The sequence below is a fragment of the Nanorana parkeri genome, unplaced genomic scaffold (genome assembly GCF_000935625.1).
Source record: "Nanorana parkeri isolate BGI_ZX_2015 unplaced genomic scaffold, ASM93562v1 scaffold464, whole genome shotgun sequence".
Taxonomy (NCBI): domain Eukaryota; kingdom Metazoa; phylum Chordata; class Amphibia; order Anura; family Dicroglossidae; genus Nanorana; species Nanorana parkeri.
This window is the reverse complement of record NW_017306732.1, coordinates 699,619-722,263: the sequence shown is the minus strand read 5'-3', so window position 1 is coordinate 722,263 and position 22,645 is coordinate 699,619. Positions and strand designations below refer to the sequence as shown.

The 22,645-nt window shown below is 39.7% G+C and overlaps 1 protein-coding gene across 1 annotated transcript in view; it reads right to left on the bottom strand.

Annotated features, from left to right (window-relative positions):
- LOC108790317 (collagen alpha-1(XXI) chain-like) overlaps positions 1–22,645 on the bottom strand; it is a 173,511-nt gene that overhangs the window by 43,267 nt on the left and 107,599 nt on the right. The window contains exons 11-16 of the mRNA XM_018560551.1: positions 17,186–17,230; positions 14,712–14,765; positions 11,052–11,105; positions 7,919–7,972; positions 7,744–7,797; positions 7,544–7,597 (exon numbers count right to left, since the gene is read on the bottom strand). Of these exons, the coding sequence (XP_018416053.1) occupies positions 7,544–7,597; positions 7,744–7,797; positions 7,919–7,972; positions 11,052–11,105; positions 14,712–14,765; positions 17,186–17,230 (315 nt within the window). The remainder of the gene's footprint in view (positions 1–7,543; positions 7,598–7,743; positions 7,798–7,918; positions 7,973–11,051; positions 11,106–14,711; positions 14,766–17,185; positions 17,231–22,645) is intronic.

Below are 22,645 nucleotides of genomic sequence, written 5' to 3'. Positions count from 1 at the left end.
GCATTTTATTTCCACCATTCCTTTTTACCAAGCTCAGCTTGCATCTGACTAGGCTTGTACACTGCTAAACCTCTTTTGCATCTTCCTGCTTCTGATATTGCCTATCAATTGCGTATCATGCTATGGTTCTATTCCTGGCTATCTGCCATCTGCATATACAGTAGGTGTCCTTTGGCTACAACCTGGTACATCCACCAGGGAAGTCCGTCAATCCTTGTAGGGTTGCTCTGGTGAAGATCTGGTGTATGTGTGTGTGCTTAAACTCTGTGCCTCAGCTGTTATGAGGGCTCACACCCTCTCAAACATGCAGACAGCATAAAGGTTCCATTATCTATTTTTTCCTTTTCCTCTGGTGCACTCCCCACCCAAAAGGCCAAAATCATTTAGCAGATTCATGTGCCCTGCTTTCTTAACTGGCTCACTCAGTTTTATTGTTCATGTGGTAGGGACAATAGAGTTTAATCTGCATTTGGAAATCATATATTGCCAATATAAAAAATATGTTCTCCTCTGCCAAATGCATTCTACAGCAAAGCATCATGGATATCCAACTGTGACGATTGCAAAGAGGGGTTTTGTTTTTGTTTTTTTTATTTATAAATTGCACAGCACTGGAGCCAAACATGTTTTAGGAAGACTGCCAATCTTAAAGAAATGTTTCCTAAAAAATAGTATTTATTTAAAGGATAATCCCACTCTCCAAGGCGAATTTGGGAAAATGTAATTACTCCCTCCAATCTGGCCCCCTCTCTCTTTCTCTGCCATATTTACCTTTGGCCAAACTGTCCGTCCTCTCCACTGGTGTAAAGGTTATGGCAGAATCACAGCATCAAAGCATTATGAAATTACAACCAATGGACAAGACAAGGAGCCTGACAATACCAAAAACAATTTCCTGGTGTAATAACTTCTCAGCGAAGCATCATAGTCTTTGAATGATATACTAAATCACTGATGTGGAGTATTGAGGTCTACTGATGTGGACAGTTTAGAAACACTTGACGAAAGCTCACTTAGTTAAGCAAATAAAGTGAAGGTGTGTTCATTTTAACCATCTAATCATGGGCAAGCAAAAAGGGTGCTTGTTTATGTCTAGGGGCTGGAGTAAAGCAGATTTACTTGCCTGGTCCTCAATCCCCTGGAGGTCAACAATGTCCTCTTGTCCCCCTCTGCTCTGGCTGTGGAATGTCCCTTGGCACCCTCACATCTAATGCGGGTCTATGGGACCTGTATTACATGTGATGACATCAATGGTTCTTAGACCGCTGGAGACCAGGGAAGAAGAGGCTGTGGGGAACAATCTAGCAGCCCAGAGGGAAGTGCTTCTCATTGGTCAACGTGGTCAGGTGATTGTGCTGACCAGTGAGTTCTCGCCATTTGCAAGCCTTATTTGAAATGCTCAGTGCAGGGCTGCTTTTATGTGTACAGTGTATGGACAGTACACCCTTGCTGCGGCAGGGGTGAGGGCACAGATTTGTGGGGGTAATCTCACTTTTACACATTAGTTGAGAAACTGGAATTACCCTTTATGGTTCCTCTGAAGGAAGTTCCAGTCTGCAAAGACCCAGTTGACAAAAGATTGGACGCTGATAATTAACTCTACCAGCACAGTACAGACAGGGTTAATTAGAGTAAACATGACTTTTCCCAACCCCCTTCTTAACATTACACAGGGGAAGGCTAGATGGGATTTATAAGCAAGTATAAAGCACTTAGAAATGTAAACAGCAATGTTTTTTTTTAGTTTTACTATGTGAATGGGAACATATAACAAACATAAAATAAGTGTTATCCCAATTCGGCAACAAAAGTGGAACTACACTTACAGGCCTCCTTTTCCATGGCTGGCTCTGTTATGCACCCTGCCATTGCCACTATGGTGGTGTGACACGCTCTTGAACGCATAGCTCAAAAGCCTGCTTCAATCTTGTGTGATCCAGCTGTTTCTCAACACTTAGATCAATTGCCCATGGCCTTGCACTGCTACGTGGATGTTCTGGCGGATATGCTTCACCAAATGTCTATGGTGAGCTTGCTCTCAGTACACATGAGTAGGATCCTCTGGCTAAAATCCTGGTCTGGAGTGGTGGCCTGCAAGAATCACCTGGAACAGATGCCATTTAAAGGAGGATACTCCTTGGGGAAACCTTGGCCACCTATATCAAATTAGTCATGGGGGTAAAAGCACATTTCTACCCCAGAAAAATAAGGCTAAGAAACCTCTAGGCAAGCCCTCCACTGCTGGAAGTTCAAAAGGCCTTCACCTCCAAGTCCAAAATGAGGTCTTCCTCATTTTGGATCGAAAAAAAATGAGGATCGAGCAGAGTAAACCTTTCCCTGCAATCGCTTTTTTTCAATAGCCAATAGCAAACTAGCTATTGCACCCACCCTTTGCTGCTGCCAATCAGCAGAGGGGGACCTGAAGTTCTCCATCAGGTCCTCTTCTAGTGATTGACAGCAGCAGAAGGCCGGTGCAATAGCTAGTTTCCTATTGGCTATTGCAAAGTGAAATAGTCAATAGGAATATAGCTATGCATTCCTATGGTGTTTTTTTTTTCTTTTTTTATTCTGACGGCGTACGCCAGTGGTTCTCAAGCTGTGGGTCGCTGTGTGATTTCTGCTGTGCTAGGTGAGAGTCCTCCTCAGCCCTCTCCTAGCGCAGCAGTGTCAGTTCTCCCGCCATGCCGCCAGATGTCGCTGCAGGAGCCACGTCATCCCTAAATTTTACCGTTGGGGGTCACCACAACTTGGCAAATGTTACCAAGGGGTCCCAGCCCTAGAAAGGTTGAGAACCACTGGTCTAGAGGATAGTTACTCTGCAGAGCATCAAAGTCCTCAACTTACAGACATTAGTGCAGGAGCCAACTCACCACTTTGAGCATCTGGGCCTACTCCTGGATACGGTCCAGGGCAGGGTCTTCCTTCCACATGCAAAACTCTTGTCCCTGTGCTCAAATAATTGGACCTTTCAGCCTAGGATCTAGCTCTCTATTTGATTTTGTATGAGGGGCCTGAGCCTACATTCAAGGCAGTCCTGTACTTCCAATTTCACTTCAGACTTTTGCAACTCAGCTTTCTGGCCGCATGGAGTAAACAGACTCCTGGATTGTCCCACGTGTTTGCCCTACTCTGCCAAACTCTCTCTGATTTGGTGGATTTATAATCTGTCGCTGGAGTCAGGGAAATCCTTCCAACCAATGATTTCTCATGATGGATGCCAGCCTGTTTTGAACCTTTTGGGTTTAGGGGGCTTGGTTGTTGGAGGAAACTCAGCTTACCATATTCTGTAACTTAGGACCAACTGCTTGTCACTCCACATGATGGACCCCTTTCATGTGGGGTCACCTGACCAGGATTCAGTCAGACAATGACACGGCAGTGGCTTACATCAGTCATCAGATAGGCAACAGAAATCACTTGGCTCAAAGAGAATCAGATTTCATCATGGCTTGGGCAGAACTCCATGTTCTGATCCTGGCTGTCATTCACATCCCAGGTGTGGAAAATTGGCAGGAGGACTTGAAGTTCTGCACAAGCCTGGATGAGATCTGGTTATCCCTACCTTTATGAAGGCTAAGCAATTGGCTTTTTATTGCCATCACCTCTGTGCAGCAAACCTTTGAGTTAGCAGCCTTATCCCGTAAGAAACCCTTCCTGGTGTTATGATAAGGTTGCCTTGAGGCATAAGGCCTTCTTTCTCCCCATGTTGATCTCCTCTTCCACCCTAACCTTTCTGCCACCAAATCCATTTTGAGTTTTTTTGCATACATGTTAAAATGCACATTTTATGGCTTAATATTACAAACACCCAGAATTATATATTTCCTGAAAGCAGAGACCCTTTTTAATAAAATGGTGGCAGTTGCATTTTCACATGATATTAGAGTATTAAACCCAAATTTTCAGCAATAAATGCACTTAAGTTAATTTGAGTTGACATAAAAACAATATATTACCTTTAAAATAGCAAAACAATAAGGGTCCTAAAATTGTCTATAGGCAATGTCATTAACTGCCTTCAGATATCTGCTTCATCAGCTTCTTTGGGGGTCCCTAGGTAACATTAGGGGTCTTGGAGACCCCTGATGTCTCCATAAAGAGGACCTGTCACATCCTCTTTGCTATCACTTAGGGGGGTTTCTTAGCCCTCTATGTGATAACAATAAAGTTAAGTGAAAACAAAATAGGAAAACAAAATTAAAGTTGCAAAAAAAAATTAAAGCCACACATGTAAAAGAATTAAAAAAACACAAAAAAATGTTTTTAAAGTCCCCACCCATACATACACGGGTGCAAACATGCGTCGGTTGCGTATACATGCGAAAACGACGATTGCGCCCCTTACTGCCGCACATGTTACATATCGCAGAGAACGTCGCAGTAAGAGCAATAATTCTAGGGCCATTAATAACTAATAACACTAAACTGATGAGTGGTAAAAGCTTTTAAAGAGTCGCCTATGGTCAATTTTGGGTATGGTAGTTTCTTGCGATTTCGCGGATGCGCGCAATTTTAAAGCTTGACATGTTTGGTGTCTATTTACCCAACATGACCCTGTCTTTTATATTTTACCAAAAAAATGGGTAATAATAATTTTATATAAACCTTTTTTTTCAACATTTTCAGTAATTTTTCCTTAATATAGTAAAAAATTAAATCCCCCCAGTGGTGATTAAATACCACCAAAAGAAAGCTTGATGTGTCCCAAAAAAATTGTATAAAATTAATTTCATTATAGCGTTGCATGACGAAATAAATGTCAGTCAAAGTACCGCAGCACTGAATACTGAAAAATGGCCTGGCCAGGAAGGGGGTGTCTTCAAGTGGTTAAAGCTTTTACAGGTCATCATTCAGGTTAAGCATGACAATTCTAGAAATACTGCTCACACTACAGTGAATGTAGCAATACCTAACATGTGTGGGGAAATCTTTCTTTCTTTTTCCGCATGTTTGCATTAGTATGCGTGCATTTGCAGGGGTTAGGAACTTTGAAAAAAATGTTGCAGTGTTTTCACATTTATTTAGATTTTTTTAAACTATTTTTTTTTCTCAGAGAGAAGGGGTATGGCCTGCCACAGGTCTGTGTGTGTGTCTATGGACGCATCTAGAGCCAAAGGAAATCTCACCGCTCCAATTCCTTAGCCGCCACCAGGACTCCCAAGGTGCTGATCTAATAGGTGCGTCTCCACCTTGGAATGTAGTAGTACACAAACAGACCGCACTATCCAGAGATTCCAATACTGCAGACTTTATTGAAATTCACAGCAAATCCAGTATAAAAGTGAATTGAAGTGTATAAAGCAGCAAATACCAGCACTGCACACCCCCAACCAGCTACAACCTCTCACATGTTTCACCCGTGTTTCACCAGTAGGCTTATTCATAGAGGTATATGAATGTGAATTTCAATAAAGTTTGAAGTATTGGAATTCTCTGAATAGTGCGGTGTGTTCGTATACTATGGACGCACAAAGCCACTGCGGGTACGAGCATACGGGTGCCTCCATTAGCCGATGGAGGCACCTGTGCAGGGTGCGGGGAGAAGAGCGCTGTGGGGACCCACTTAAAAACAAGGAATTTAAAAGTTTGAAAGAAAACAAACAACAGCCTCCTTATAGCAAATATATTTTTTTTAAAGGAAGGTTTAATATCGCTTTAAACATCTGCTTTAATGATCATTTTTTTGATCAAATCCGAAATGTAAAAGAAAAATGTACACTTGGGGCTCAAATTTTTGCTTAGCCCATAAATACCAGGGGCAGCACAACATGCTGATGACCTTCAATAATGCATTTGCTGTACTGCCTGGCTGTTCAATCATAGTTGCCATCAGTGGTGAAATAGTATAATGTGTTTACAGTTTACCAATATCTAGGACCGAAGCACTAGCTGTGTAAGGCAGAAGTTTCCAAGACATAATCTACAACACCAAAATGTGAGCCCTGTATCTCTGTGGTTAGAGGGTTAAAAATGTAAAGGCCCCCTGTCATTGTGATACCAGTTATGACTTTCAGGACAAAGTGTTACTGAAGGAGGAGGGGGCAAAAATAAGGTCCATCCAACTGTTTAAAAAAAAAGAATGAACACATTATTCTAGGGTGTCTCCTGTCTTCCTCTATCTGAAGCAGGGTCTACCCTTTATTTAATGACCCTTACTCACTGACAGACCCTAAAAGGCACCCATGCTAACATCTTCCAGTCTTTGCATATGGGTGTGTGACAAATGTAATGACAACAACTCCATGGCACAAAATAAGTGAGAACAGTTACAGGAATTAATGTGTGGTAAATAATGACAAATAACAAATCAGCTTTATATGTGACTGTGATTAATAATGATGATTTTTAAGGTAATGAGTGCAAATTATTGGTAGCTTAAATGAACACTGACATATAACAATGCAGTATATATCTGGCTATGATGATGAGATGAATTTGGAGTAAAAGCAGAAACCAATGCACACTGTGAAAGCTGAGAGCGACACACAGAAATGTGTCTAGCTTCAAGTCAATTGTGAAAAAGGTAAGTGTATACCTCATATATGTGGCTAGTATCTGATAAAATACACATCTGATTGTCTGAGGGAAAGATAGGAACTAAAAATAGGACAAAGTAATTAGAGAGAAACAAAACATGTTTGTCAATATCTGTACAAAAAATGGTGTGATCTGTTTTTTGTATAAATGATTTAATCCATCTGTAGTGCACCTATAGGTATTGCTTAGATGAAAATATGAATTTAGCCCCTGCCTAAATCTAGTGACACCCTTAAAATTTTGTGACATGGTGAGACAGAAAACTGTAAACAATACACAATGTTTTCAGTGGTGACAACTTGCTGAAACAAGAAAACAGACCAACACTTAAATGATCATATGAAATCACATTGCAACAACAGCGAATGTGATTTAGCAGTTCACTTGTCCCTGTGTAGCTAAGCTAACTATTATAGGAATTTTGAACTTTTCCTTTTGTGAGCTCACAGATCTGGGCTGGAGTCCTGTACATTGCACAGTAATGGATTGCTTCAGAAGGTTTCAAACTAGCAACAGGCGTCCTGTACCTTTTAAGATGTTCCACTCTAAAGAAAATCTTATTTCAGTCAGCCTAACGTTTTGCAGCAGATACTACTGTAAAGCAATTAACTGTATTTATTATCCTATGTGTCTAGCTTGCATTCTTTCCTTAACCATAGATCACAGTCTATCACCCTTGCCAATATCTACAGCTATGGCTATTTTCCCTGTGCTGTCCTTTACCGATAGGAATCTAATTAAAGGAGAACTATGGCCTAACCTTTTTTTGGCCTTAGTTCTCTTCAGGGTCACAGGAGGACATATACTAATGTCCTCCAGTGACCCAAAACTCAGTATATAGCGGGCTATTGCTTAATACCAATTAACCCTCAATAGAGATATCAACACTGTAAACCCAAAAATATACAGAATAGGAAACATGCCATCTACTCAGAGGTGATATCTTTTTAATCATTCTATTTAAGCTTGCAAAATACTTCCACATCTTTTTTTAAAGTGTTATTACCTTTTCTCCAGCATACCCAGGTATACCATCCTTCCCATGCATTCCTGGTTCTCCCTGTCAAACAAATGTGAAATCAGAATTATGAAACAAGCAACAACTTTTTATAACAGAAGTAGAGATCAGTAAAAAACCATCGCCACTAGCAAGTCTATCTCTAATCTATAAACAGCAACATATGAATATTACAGAAATATGCTTACAGGTCTCCCAGGCTTTCCAAATGACCCAGGACTTCCCCTCTCGCCTTTTGACCCCTTAGAAAACCAAAATAAGTGTTACTTCTTAGTTTACTGGTCTCTTTCAGCATATATAGTGGACAAAAAGGAAGTGCATGCTTATTTTTACATTCAAATACATATCAAGATCTATACCTACCTTTTTTCCATCTAGTCCTGCAATTCCTTTTTCTCCTTTCTGTCCATGGTCACCCTAATGTAATGTGCAGAAAACAAAAATGTACTAGATCAGCTAGAAGCTAAGCATCATGATACTGCAAGCTTGTGTATCCAATTTAATTCATCACCTGGGCTGATGGGAACTCTATAAAACGCAGTTATCTATATTCACCTATTAATGGTTGTCACATTTAACTCAACTTGTTCTGTAATGTTGAAGATGATTTATAGCTCGTAGAAGCCACTACTTCACTTCACCCCTGGATTTTTTAATAAACATTGCATCCCTCTGTTGGTGAATTCCAGCAACACACTAAAGCTGGCCATATACCTGTCAATTTGTTTTGTTCAACCAACGGGCTGAAGGGCAGAAATTGACGCAATTCCTACATCAACACAAACAGCGGGTTGATCGAGGAATCGCCTGTGTTTGCACTGCATTCTGACAGGTGCCGCCGCCACCTGTCAGAATACCCGTACAGAGTGGGCAGCTCATTGGCTGCCATCTCTGATCATACAAAGATTTTCCAGCCGCTCCTTCAATCAGCTGATCGAGGAATGCCGGGTGAAAGGGAGCCGACAGTCCCATACACTGACTGAAGTTTGGCCAGTGTGTGGGCAACGTAAGACAGAAGCTTGTACATACAAAAGAACCAACCAATTTGAATACATGCAAAGTAACTTGGCAAATACAAAGACCTGTATATTAGGGAGACAAAACAACCTCTCAACAAATAGCTGGCCCAACATCGGAAGGGGAACTCTGCAGGTCATCTTGGATCAGCAGCTCCAGCAAACTCAAGCCTCAAGTGACATTCTATAATATTGACATTTACTCCTTTCCCAGCAGCTATATAAAATGTGATCTACGGAAGTGAGGAGAGGGGTGAAGAAGTTTGGTCAGCACATAGAGTAGTTAGAAAGTAGTCGTAGTTAGTACTTCCCAAAAGGGTAGGTGGCTATGATTTGCAAGGAGGGAGGGGGCAACACTAATAAATTGACTCTTCTGAAGGAGTCAGATTTCCGAGCAAATTCACAGGCACATTGCGAATCAATAACAATTGTTAATGGGAAAGAAAAATGTTGAAAGTAGGAATTTAAAATACATGATTGAAAGAGGTGTGAAAGAGACTACCTACATAAAACTGGAACAACCATCGGTAAAGAGGTGGGGCCCTTCTACACCATCTGTCATCCACATACAATTCTGTATTTACATCTCTATTCCTGCAATTTGACAACAATTCACACTTTCAGCCATTTAGCCTGGCTGCAGCCATCAAATACCAAGGGATGGGATTAAGTAATTGGAACTATGTGGTTCAACAAAGCTTCCCTCCTCCCATCATGTTCTTGGACACTCAACATCTGCCTTGACACACTAAGGTGACTGAGTTACCCATGTTGATATAACTGTCGGTGCTATATTCCTGACACTCATTAGAAGAAGCGGGTTAGACAAGCTGCAAAACATCTTCAACTTTCCACAACAATTCTAGTTGCATGTGACTAACCACTAGTTATACTATGATCTGGATAAACATGCATCTTTACAGACTTATCTATATTTAGTTTACTAAATTATGTATATATTTGTTCAGTTAAATATGTGCACATGTACTACACTGTGCACATGTAATGATTTAATCACACACCATATAGGACTAGACCATTCATAAGTGGTGCATAAGCAATTCATGGAAGGCACTATATGCAGTGTAATATGTTGACTGCATACCTTATTTTGGAAAACCCTTTAATTTTATTTATGAATATACCTATTGGGTAGATCCATATTGTTTTGACATATTCTGCAGATTTTTATGGATGTTAAAAGGACTTTCACAGATATAAACAATTCAGAAACTGTAATCAACAAAAAGAATACTAAAGTGGGAAGCAAAGTCTCTTTGTCTGTCAAAATATTTGTTTTTGTTAGTTTCAATGAAGATACACATAGAAATGAAATTAAGTTTTGTTCCCCTGTCAATCAGGCAGGCAGACACTGGTCTACTATTTTCTGGTAGAACAATCAGACAGGTTAGATATATTTCCTTCAATTCTACTGTTACCCTCCTAATGAGTTGGAGCCTGAGGAACCTTTCTTGTACTCTCACCTTCTTTTTGTATAGGCATTATTAAGAACACTCAGCTGAGCTTCTCCTATTCTTTATGAAGGGGCCCAGCGCGGTCACATGCCTTTTTTTTGTATATGGATTAGGGGTCAACCGATTATCAGATCTACCGATAATCGGGACCAATGTTTACAGATTTTTAAATTATCGGGATTGACCAATATTATTGATAATAAACACTGTGCAAAATTCAGCCGGTTCCTGAGGAGCTAGCTGAAATTTGCACAGTGAGTGCCTCTCTCTGGCCAGCATCCTTCGATCAGCTGATCGAAGGAGCCAGTCAGAAACCAGCAGACATTGAGCTGCTGGCACTGCTCAAATACTTTAACAGCGGCCGTCAAAGCAAAAAAAAGAATGGAACCATTCGTTTTTCTGCTATTTGCTGATTCCCCTGCTATCTGTTTTGCTTTTTTTCATTTTCACAGCGGCTGCCATCAGAATAAAAAAAAAAAAAAAACACACAGATAGCATGGGGATGATTAGCTAGGCTGCTATTAGCTATTTCAATTTGTGATAGCCAATAGCAGGCTGGCTATTGCACCCGCCCACTGCGGGGTGGACCTGAAGTTCCATGCTATTTTTACATGTTCCTCCCACCCTATTCTGTGATTCCTCCCACTGGCTTGTACATCACTAGAGAACATACAACGTGGTGGGAGGTACCACAGTAGGTGGTGGGAAAAGATATTAGACACATCTGGAATTATCTGCTATCTGAAGGGGCCAGAGATCAGTGAAGCAGCGGAATTTGAAGACAATGGCCGCTGGAATTAACGTACATTATACAGCATCTTATTTTACTGTGTTTGTTTAGTATAGTTTGTACACTGTAGTGACAGGGTCACTGTAAGAACTTTATTTTACTCCAATTATAGTGACTTATTGATTGCAGTTTTATGTATATTAGTATATAATACTTACATCTCATTTATTATTACAAGAAGCAAAATCAATTTATAAAAAGCAACATGCTTTTACCATTGATCCTGGCTGCCCAGGTGGTCCTGGAAAACCAGGCAGTCCTCGTTCACCCTACAATGCATACCAAAAAATGAATACCGTTGACTAGAAATAGTTGCATAGATTTACAGTAAAGCAAATCAAATAGAAATACAATGAAAAGTATTATTATTATTCAGGATTTAAATAGTGCCAATAGTTTGTGCAGCACTTTACAAAATGGAAGAAGACAGTACAGTTACAATACAATTTCAATACAGGAGGGTTAGGAGGGCCCTGCTGGTGAGAGTTTTAATCTAGTAGGAGGGTCAAGTGACACAAAACATAATAATTGTGTTGGATGAGTTAATGGAAGAAGTAAAAGAATAGTTAATAAATTAGGGTGGGATAGGCTTCCCTAAAGAAGATGGGTTTTCAGGGATCTCCTAAAAGTGGACAGAGTAATAGATGAAATGGATGTCAAATGGAAATAAACAGAAAATAATGAGAAATTAAAATAAAATGTGTTCTTTTATTAGTGCCTGGGAGGTTTCCTTGCATGGCAGCTTACAGTGCATCTAAAGCCAAAACATTTTATGGATTGAATAGGTGAAAGTTTAAAACCACTCAGTGTTTTTTCCTGCTGTCTGTGTCCAATTGTGAGATTTCCCTCTCCTTTCTGTACAGGGGACACAGCAATGGAGAGGACATCTCTCTAAAGCAAAAAGACAATTGTCATCCGAACAGGTGTCTCTACAATAAGATTCACTCCATTCCTGTACCCATTAAAACTGTAACATTTTTAATTGTACCTACTTTCTGTTTCATGTGTTATAGTGTGTCACCTGCACGCCATACGGCGACAGTATCGACCATTAAAATATGGGTTGTGGTGCTCGAAGTGATGACACGTATTGTGCCGTGTAGTGTCAGGATCTGGAAGACCAAATCACCAGCACTTACAGAACAGAAGATGTGCATTTCTTGTTCCTTTTTATTAAACATGCGTCACATGAGTCGAATAAACCAACATTTCGGTGCCACGCAGGGTCCTTTCCTCAGGGTGACATAATGATGTCATGTGCGTTGCCCCAAAGCATTGGTTTATTTGACTGATGTTCAATAAGAAGGAACAAGAAATTCACATCTTCTGTATTGTGAGTGCTGGTGATTTTGCCTACTTTCTGTTTCAGTGGCACCAGACAAATAAAGAGTGGGTAATCCCCCCAGAGGTTTAAGATTTTTCCCATTCAATCCATGCAGGACAGTGCCTCAGCAAAAGGACATCCTCTAAGTCCATTATACCTACCTTACCTACGATACCGCTCAGCTCCTCCACAGCCAGTGAGAACACCCAGACTTCATTAGTGGGCCAGCATGTGACCTACTCACATTTAGTGGTCCCCTGACTTAGCAGCTCATAGCTAGGCCTGACCACTGATGCATGACCTGTGGAATGAAGTTGGCTCTTACCCGGGTCACCAACCTAGACAATCTCAGTTCTCACATCAGAGAAACAAGGAGCTGCAAGGAAGGGCAACTAAGGTGAGTATAATTGGGTTGGGGAGTCGCCCTTTGCAGAGACACTGTCACTTTGTCCTGCGTGAAAATGGAATAGATGACAGACTTGCACCACCTGTATCAAAAGTTGCATAAAATGGTATAATAACAAGACTTTTTGAGAACATACTGCACTTTGCTAGATTTGGAGGACCTAGCCCTCCTAGCATATAGCAGTGAGTCATAGCAATGTCAACACCTCCCAGAAGAATGAGAAGCTAAGTTTTAGGGTAAGCATTTTATTTATTTTTTTCAAATTAAAATGCTGTTCTTCACCATTATTTAGGTATTTTTATCATGTATTTATTTGCAAATTAGTCCTCACATATTGAAAGCTGTATCACCAAGCTGTATAAATTTGGAGAGGTTTATAGCACGTACATTTGTTCTGTTTTGGTCATTCATTGTAATATTCATAAATGAAGAATTTTTTAATCTTCATACTTTGATTTGTTTGTTTACTTTGTTTGATCTAATCCATCTTCATGCGACTGATGGTTCTCACCCTTTAACTTTGTTTTTCAAACCGGTGAATGGAGCTCATCATATAACCATGATTGGTTGCTTAGAGTGGCACGCTAAAAGTAGGTGCTAGTACCAGTTCTATTCATAAACTTATACTCAAACCTAACCTTTGCTCAAATGTTACAATAAATCTGTCAACAGTCTTTGCATGTCAACATTCTTGAAGACAAACTAAAGAGTATTGGAAGGGATGAAATACTTGCCTTCGCTAAAGAAACTGCTGATTGTGTATCAAATGTCCATATCAAGACCAGAAACTTGGCATTGGGCCACATAATCTCTACCAAAGGTGAGGGTCACCCATTTTCAACTATTTTCTTTCTTAGCCTTTAACAGAGATTATGAGATCAGATGCCTACACTTTTGAACATGCAACCAGCACCAGGAGGATACTATTAATCGTTTTTATTTCAGTCCTTCTATTACTCCTTATTAATTTGTCATTTAAACTGTAAGTTTAAATAAGCATTACAGTATAGGTCAACTAGGTCTCTGATCTTATGTGTGCTTTGTCCAACACATGCTTATTATTGCATAAACAGTGAGAATTATCTTGTTCATAAGTAATTCAAGTAGATCCCATCGCACTCCTGATCGAATATAACCCAAGATAATAGGTGGGTGCTTAGATGACAGCAGATGCCTCTGCAGATCAGTATTGCATGGTACACTTTGTTCGCCTGAAGAACGGATCTATACAGTTCCGAAACATTGCTATACGATGTGACAATTCTTTTGTCAATAAAGAACATTGACTGAAAATCTAATTGGAGTGCAAGTGCCTCATTGGAGTGCAAGATTACTTTTCTACCACGTCATCTTATTCACAAACGGCACAGGTGCCAGGTGAGTACATGCTATATAGGAACGTAGTAGATGCATGTGGTTTTTAATCTGCTAGGGTATATCAGTATGTAAACTAGTTGGTTATATCTGGATCATGATTTAAAGTGCAACCTCAGGCTAACCAGCCTAAATAGAGACAATACATGTACATTTGTTTATCTTCCACTGGATTAGTAACTGTTCAAATAGTCTTTTTTATTAACAAACCTCCACCGCACTACCTGGTCAGTTAGGTGACACAGGTATTTTATAATTCAACTTATGCCTTATATACTGACTGAACAGAAAAACAAATACATTGGCAGAGAAAATATTTCACATATACGGTATGTTTTTAAACTGTGTTATATACTGTTCTACATTAATTCTGGCAAAAATAGATAAGAGTTAAGCTTGGGGACATGCATTTTATTAGACAACCAATATACTGAAAACAACATTCCAGTTTTTTCCCAGACAAAGAGAATATGTTTTCTTTGACAGCTTATGAAAACCTTGCCTTCACATTTTTATTTTTGGAGATGGATTTGACATGAGTGAAACAAAGTGAGCTGCATGATGTGTTTTTAATTTAAAACCCTTCCATCTGAAATGATATCTGTTCTCAAGAAATGTTTGACATACGTGGTCATGATAAAACTGATTAAAACGAGAACTGTCTAAACATAATCATCTACTGTGAAGACTCTGTTACTTTATAATAGAAATACATAATTCATATCAAATAAATAGGCGATATTATTTGTGCAGTGTAAACTAAAACTTTACCTTGTCACCGTCGCGTCCAGAAATACCTTTCATACCCGGTAAGCCACTTGGTCCCTAAAATAAGTCATATGATTGTTATAATTTCCTTCACTCTTCCAAAAACTTTTAACACATGAGCTTATTAAAATATGTAATTGAATTATATTTGGTCTATGTACAGTATGTAGTTCTCTGTACAAGTTTTACAGCTTGTCTTATTATATAACATAACTGATGAAATAACTGAGTAATGTCTTGAAAAGTTGTAATGGGATAATATGCCATACGAAATGCTCTATTAGTCTGCAAATAATTTAGCATAGCTGCCAGTTACATCACTGGAATGTTTTACAGAAATTACAGTGTACCATGCAATGACCTAACTTGGATAAAATTCGAAACACCGTAACTGATTTTATCCACCCAACTTAAAATAGTCAGTAGTAAATTCTGTTATGTAAGTATTGTGTTTTTATAATTTGCCTAGTAGAACATATATGCATTTCACCGGAAAATTTACAAAGTACTGTATATATTATGCAGTCTGTATGTTTATGTTTTTAGGCTGCCTTTCATTTAATGAAATTGGGAAAGATGTTATAGGATATAAAGGATCTCTTACCAGTACTGAATAAATGAATATAACCTAAACATAAAAAAGCAAAATAAACCTAAAAAAGCCCAAAACTAGTATTGTTTTCTGTTGTAATGTTGTCAGCATGCCTGATAGCCATATGCCTTATAAATATGTATCATTCCAAGAGACCCAATGTTTGAGCTTTGAGGGCTTTGTTCTTATTTAAAGTTGCTCTATGACCTACATGGAAAATAATATCATAAAGGTCTTTGTGTTATTTACATTGAGATACAAAATAGAAAATGACATATTGCCAGAAAAAAAAAACCCAAACTGGAAGTGAAATCTGGTCTATTAAAGTAAAAAGTATTGCTGTATGTCAGTACAGGTGGATTATTTTGGAATGTGGCGAAGGGGCTTCATTTATGAGGATATAAAGTGTACCTTCCAATTCTAAAGATCAGGTATCCTTAAAATATCATTTATACCGCGACTGTTATTTTTTGATTCACACAATGCTCTTTTTTTTTTATTGAATACAAGTTTAAAGAACAACTCCAAGTAAAAATGTTATTGACCCTTGCAGTGGAGCTACCCTCCCACTGCAAGGGTTAAGTGCTCATTTCTGCCTAGGGTAAAAAATAACAAAGTTATTCTCACCCGTTCCTGTGACAGCGTTCCCTCCAGCCTGTCTCCTTCTCCACTGCAGCGATGGAATGTCCCTCAGCATTCTCACGGCCTATACACTGTTTATAGAACGTAATGACTCAGGAACCTTAGACCACTGCAGCAGGGGTGGGGGGGGAAGGCTGGAAGGACTGAGCTAAGAGCAGGTGGGCTTGGAGGATTGGGTGTGTAAAACCTTTTTATTTTTGACCCTATACAAAAACAGGCACTGAACCCTTGCACTGCAGGGGTAGCCCTAATGCAAGGGTTAATAACATTTTTACCCGGAGTTCTGCTTTAAACAACTCAATTGACTAGCCACATTGATGTAATTAAAAATAAAGTCACACAACGTCCAAAAAACATTTAGAGGGAACAAAGATTTTTAGTTGTTGTTTTGAGCTACACATGTTATGGATTTATAATTTCAGCAATTTCCTTTTTATAACACATAATATAAAAATATTGGAGTTTTAGAGTTTTTTTTTCTTTTCGGGGGGGATGTTTGTGTGTGTGTGTGTGCATGTGTTTGCATATGTGTATATACAGTATATGGACAGTGTCGCCTAATTGTGTTACTAATATACTATAACAGTGCATCTTTTTGGATGAATATAAAACGTAAGGTGAAGTAAGTCAAACTTGTGATCCCTGTGTCTGCTCCAGCCCTTACATGCAATGTGACTTTGAAGTTGCTAGCAAATTAGAATTTTTCATAAAGAGTCAGTGACCTACCACAGTCGCCTCCCTACTTGCACATCATAACCCTCTCCTCTTCTGGGAGTTTCTAACTATTACTTGTGCTAACCCAGCTCCTCTGTCCCTCTCATCACCTCCCCACATAACCTTTATTGTAGCTGCAAAGGGGGCTCTGAGTTTTCTGGGGCTAATGACATAACATCTATGATGGCGGTGCCCAGCAGCAGTCTCAGGGCTTTAGGATGTTTACACAAGGGCAGATTTTGCAGGTAAGTAATATGCCTAAAATACATAAATGCACATATAATCATATAGGAAGATTGTTGATAACCTAACTGGTCTGGCAACCAAGTCTCTGCAAGTATATGAAGCCCAACATGTAATTCCAGACACACACACAAACACTTTCCAGAAATTGACTTTGAGTTATGAAAGTCACAAGCTTGATTATTGCGGCATTGATCTCTGTCAGTTTTTGTAAATTTTGAAATATAATGCTGATGTTAATTAAGATATTGAACAAAATTATTTGTATTTAATCTTGTAATATTACCTGCATTCCTGGGGTACCTGAGTTTCCTAGTATCCCTGGTATTCCCTATTATGACAAAAATAACGTGGACATTTTTTACAAAACAGCATTTTTTTTTCTTGCAAAATAGTTATTTTTCCCACCTATTCATTTATTTTAGAGGCAAACTATTACAGACCTATGTAGGAAAAAATTAAATGTGTCTTCAGATACCAGGCAGCAGTAGGATGATCAGTGTACCAACATGCCAGCTTATATTGGGCAAACTGTGTTTTGAGCCTATGGTGGTGGGACAGCGTTAAAGTGACACTAAATTCAAGAGTTACATGTTAAAAATGCATTCAAGTACCTAAACCTTTAACAAAGATGTATCTTATTTTTGTATCACTCAACTGTATGTCCTCAAATCATCTCTGATTTGGTGCTAACACTGTCTTTCCTTCTGGAGGGTGGCTACTTTTGTTCCCCATGAACCCTCTGTGTGTTGTAAAGTAGGCATCGCTCCAAGCTCACTCCCATGATGGACTACAATCTCAATACAAATTAGCTAAACATGAGATTGTAGTTCATCACCGGAGCGAGCTTGGAACGGTGGCTACTTTACAACACACAGAACCATGGGGAACAGAACTTTGGGATGATTGGGAAAAAGTTAAAACCTCTGTCAGTTTTTATTACTGAGACCGCAACTGGGATTACTGGAGTAGGCAATGAGTGGAAATCTGTCAAACAAGGACACATAGATGAAATTATTACAAAGGTTCTAACCCTTCCCCACATCATCCAAAAAATAAAAACATTTTTGCTGAACTTGTACTTTTGTATTCTTGGCACTACTAATGCCATTCTGTATGGGGATCTTCATTCCTTAGACTCATGTCATTAAGTTAAAATATTGTCATTCTGCGAGTTTTACCTCTAATTTAATTATACACTCCAAGACACTGAGTACATTTTTACACACATGGTAGTATTTCTTCTCCAGCTGGCTCATGGCAATGCATTGCTGCATGAGACCACACAGTTCGTTATTATCAATTCTAAGCAAAAACATCAGTGCCCAGAATAACTATTGAAAGGCTTTATTGAAAAATAAGCTTATGCTGCACTCCCCATTGCCTCCAAGGTACTTGGCCATTGGAAAGTATACAGATCAGATTCTTCGGGCAAAGCACACACTTCGGGCACAACATGTAAATATAATATGTAACATAAATGGCCAAATATATATACTTTTACTGGATGTCTGCTAGTCATTCACTAAAAACTGAAGTTGTACTAATATGTGATTAATTAATTCATATATGCAGTGAATACAGTGTAATACCGTGAAGTGCCTTAAAATTAATCCCAAAAAATTATGGCTACAATAGATCATTTATCTACAGCTACAACAAGAAAACACTGCAACATACAAAGCAAAAATGGCACTTTCCCACTATGTAAAATCTACTCAGTAATTGACGTGTAGTGATATCCATTGGGTTATATATGTATTCTGGACCACCCTGATCCAAAATCTATTTGGCTATTGTGATCCATGATCCAGACAAAATGGCATTTAACACACATTAGTTAATAATAATTTAAGCTTTAAAGCAAAATAAAATGCAGCAGAGTTGCACAATCTGTAATGACAAACTGCAGAATAAGTCAGAAAAATAAATTGAACTTGGCACTCCTGGAGGCAGTAACATTTCTTTTTTATTGGGTAAAAGCATGGGACCCATGACGCTATCCAATAAATAAGAAAAGTTGCTGCAGCCCAAAGTCTGGTTATTCATTTCTGTTTCTGACTGATCTGAGCAATGAGCCAAACCAGCACCTGGGAATTCTGCAGTGGAGTATGTAATGAGCCACTTGCCTTAGGTGGTATACATATTCTTGTATCTTCTTGTAAACCACAAAATAAGGTGCTCAAAATGCAGCATGCAGGACTATTTTCTATTGCAATGTATTGCAGTTTAGCTTTGAGTGATTATACATTAGCCAGCCCAGGGCTCCAAATTTCAAGTCCTGAGTTACTAGCCAGGCCTTGATAGTTACTCACCACAAGTTGTCCCACTATCCCCTACCCTGTCCTGCCCTTAACTCCGCCAGGTCAGCATTGTGACGCAGAGTACAGAGATCAGTAACAACGCCGAGTACAGAGACCTGCGGTGTGATTCACAGTACAGAGACCTGCAGTGTGATGCACAGTACAGAGACCCAGTAGCGTAACCAGAGTAACCGGCGCCCGGGGCAGGACAAACTTTTGCGACCCCCCTCCGTGATTTGTGGTGGTGTACAGGTACAATGAGAGCATGCTGGGACATGTCGTAATTGAACTACAAGTTCCAGCATGCCCTCATTGTCCCTGTACGCCCACCAAATAAGATCCAGGGAATAGTAACAAGCTGATTGGCAGGCTCCTGTCCTCCTTCTATGTAGTGGAGCCCGGGTCCCTGTAGGGAAGAAGCCTGCCAATCAACTGGTTATCATGGCAAGTGGACCGTGGAATTTTTTTACTTTTTAATCACCTTTTTATTTTTTTAAATTGTATTTATTTAATTATTTTATTAACAATTTTTTTTTCACTTAACCATATCGCTATCACACAGGAGCTAACAATCCCGTGTGTGATAGCATTTGGAGGTGACAGGTTCTCTTTATTGAACCTGCCACCTCCAATACAGGAGTTTTAGCACAGTACTGTGCTAGAACTTCTGTGACAGGTGAGGGGGGAAGATGGCTCTCCCCTCTCACTGGTTATCACGGAGCGGCAGGGTTACTGTTAACCCTGCCATTGACATTTTTAAACTTTTTAAATCACCTTTTTATTTAAATGTAATTATTTATTTATTTTTTAAATGTTTATTTTTTTAACAATTTTTTTTCCACTTAACTCTATCGCTATCACACAGGAGCTAACAATCTTCTGTGTGATAGCATTTGGAGGTGACAGGTTCTCTTTATTGAACATGTCACCTCCAATACAGGAGTTCTAGCACAGCACTGTGCTAGAACTTCTGTGACAGGTGAGGGGGAAGATGGCTCTCCCCTCTCACTGGTTATCACGGAGCGGCAGGGTTACTGTTAACCCTGCCGCTCTGCTACCTGCATCCACGGCCGGTGAGGAGGCAGACTCGGCGGCCGGGCAGAGGATGGAGCAGCGAGGAGAGAGGTAAGTGAAGGGGGGGTGGTAGGGGTAGGAGGACGGACTGATTATTTTCCTCGGCCGCTCTGTAGCGACAATGACCGAGTAGGAGAGAGAACTGATACGGTGATCGCCGCTGCTGAAGCGGCGATCACCGCCCCCCTGAATTTCCACTCGCCCCCATGCAATTTTCACTCGCCAATTGCGAGGGGGCGAGTGGAAATTTTGAGCCCTGAGCTAGCCCAACAATTCCCCATGTAAATGTGGCAATGCATTTTAAGATCTTAAAGTGACACTAAACTCAGGAGTTGAATCTTAAAAAGGCAAATGAGTACCTTAACTATTAATAAAACTCTACCTTATTTGTGTATCACTCAGCTGTAGATCCTCAAATCATCCCTAAATCTGTGCTGACACTGTCCTTCCTTCTGGAGGGTGGCTACGTTTGTTCCCCATGCTTCCTGTGTGTGTTGTAGATAGTAAGGAGTAGGTAAGTAGGTACCTCTCCAAACTTGCTCCCGTGATGGACTATAATCTCACATTTAGTTTACTAATTTGTATTGGAATTATAATATATCACCGGAGTGAGCTTAAAGCGGTGGCTACTTTGCAACACAAACAGGGACCATGGGGAACAAAAGTAGACACCCTCCAGAAGGAAGGACAGTTTCAGCACCAATTCATAAATGATTTAAATGATTTGAGGATCTACAGCTGAGTGATGCACAAAAAAGATACATTTTTGTTAATAGTTAAGGTACTTTAATGCATTTTAAAGATTTAACTCCTGAGTTTAGTGTCACTTTAAGATCGGGCTTGTGCCAATGGCATCAGTTTGACATAATTTTGAGACGCTTCTCAAATCATTCAGAATTCATTGATTGGTGCATTTGACTTGCAGTTGACCTACTTCTGACCTGCTTCAAAGAGCCCTTGCATTCCCATAGACTTGTATGAGAATGTAAAACTCATCAAAGGTGGACAAAAGCATGTCGACACAAACTCTTAATGTGTTCAGACATTAAACAGATTTCACTATGCACACGAGAGTCCGACATTGGGTGAAATATAGTACGGTTGATTTACTAAAGGTATTGAAAGTTTTCACACAAAAACATGATAGTCATATTAAAAGCACATTTATGTTTATTTGTTTTGTTTGCATATGATTGGAAAATTGTATCCAATTGAAGAAAATATTCACTCTTGTGTGTTTGAACATTCTCAAATCCTTTAGTAAATCAGCCATAATAAAGGGTTCTATTTACCATTTTGGCTACTGAATAGCTGAATGGTGAAAAGTTGGTGCCATCAATGTTTTCTTCATATATTATGTTTCTTTGTGATAGTTCACAAAATGGCTTTATTAGCTATGAAAGGTTTTTGGCTCTACCTTTGACCACAAATCTGCCTGCTGATTAGGTACACTGCTGCCCGCACGTTGCTTACCTGCTTGACCATGACTCTTCCTGCTCTGCTTCCTTGGTGTGTGTTTCCAGACCTACAATTAGGAGAACCGTCCTGCATTCATCACATGTCTTCCGGCACTCGTGCCCCATTACACCTGTGCCTCTATCCAGGGGTCTTGGGACTGGAGTTGCAAGAGAGACCACCTTTGTCACTTTAAGCTCCATAAGGTACGTGACAGGGGATTTTTATCTTTAATTTCAGTGTGTAGTTGATTAGAGGGAGTCTACCCATGCCTGCTCGGTTGGTTGGGGGAGGCGGGAAGGAGGAGGAAATGTGTGGCTGGGCCATCGCTGTAAAAGACAGCCACAGCGAGATCCCCAGCAAGCTGCCCGAGGTCCCCAGCAAGCACTGGACCTCAGGCGGCCACATGTGTTTAAAAATTTAAAGTGCCGGTATCAGAACTCAGTATCGGGGCATTTTCATGCCCAGTATCCGCACCAATATCAATACTGGTATCGGTGCATCCCTAGTAATTAATGTTCATCCTTTTCCTGCTCTCACAAGTATAGGAATTGAGGTCTCTCCAACAGGACCATGGATCATTTAAAGACAGAAATATTTACTCTTCCCAAGCCTATATAATATTATTTAAAAAAATAGTTTTGGCTAGGATTGAGATCTAAGGGTTAAAGTAAGGGTTAAGCTCAAAGTGTATGTCCAGTCAAATTTTGTTTTTATTTTGGATAGTGTGGAGAAGGGTTAGCACCTCTTACAGAATTTCCCAGCTATCTGGGGGTCCATCAGAGAGGTTTTCCCTCACTTCCTGTCCTGCTGACAGTATTTTGTCAGACAGGAAGTGAGAGGTACACTAATTTATAAAGGTAATTATATTGAAAGCTTGTATTCCAAACCATAAACATAAATGTACTATTTAC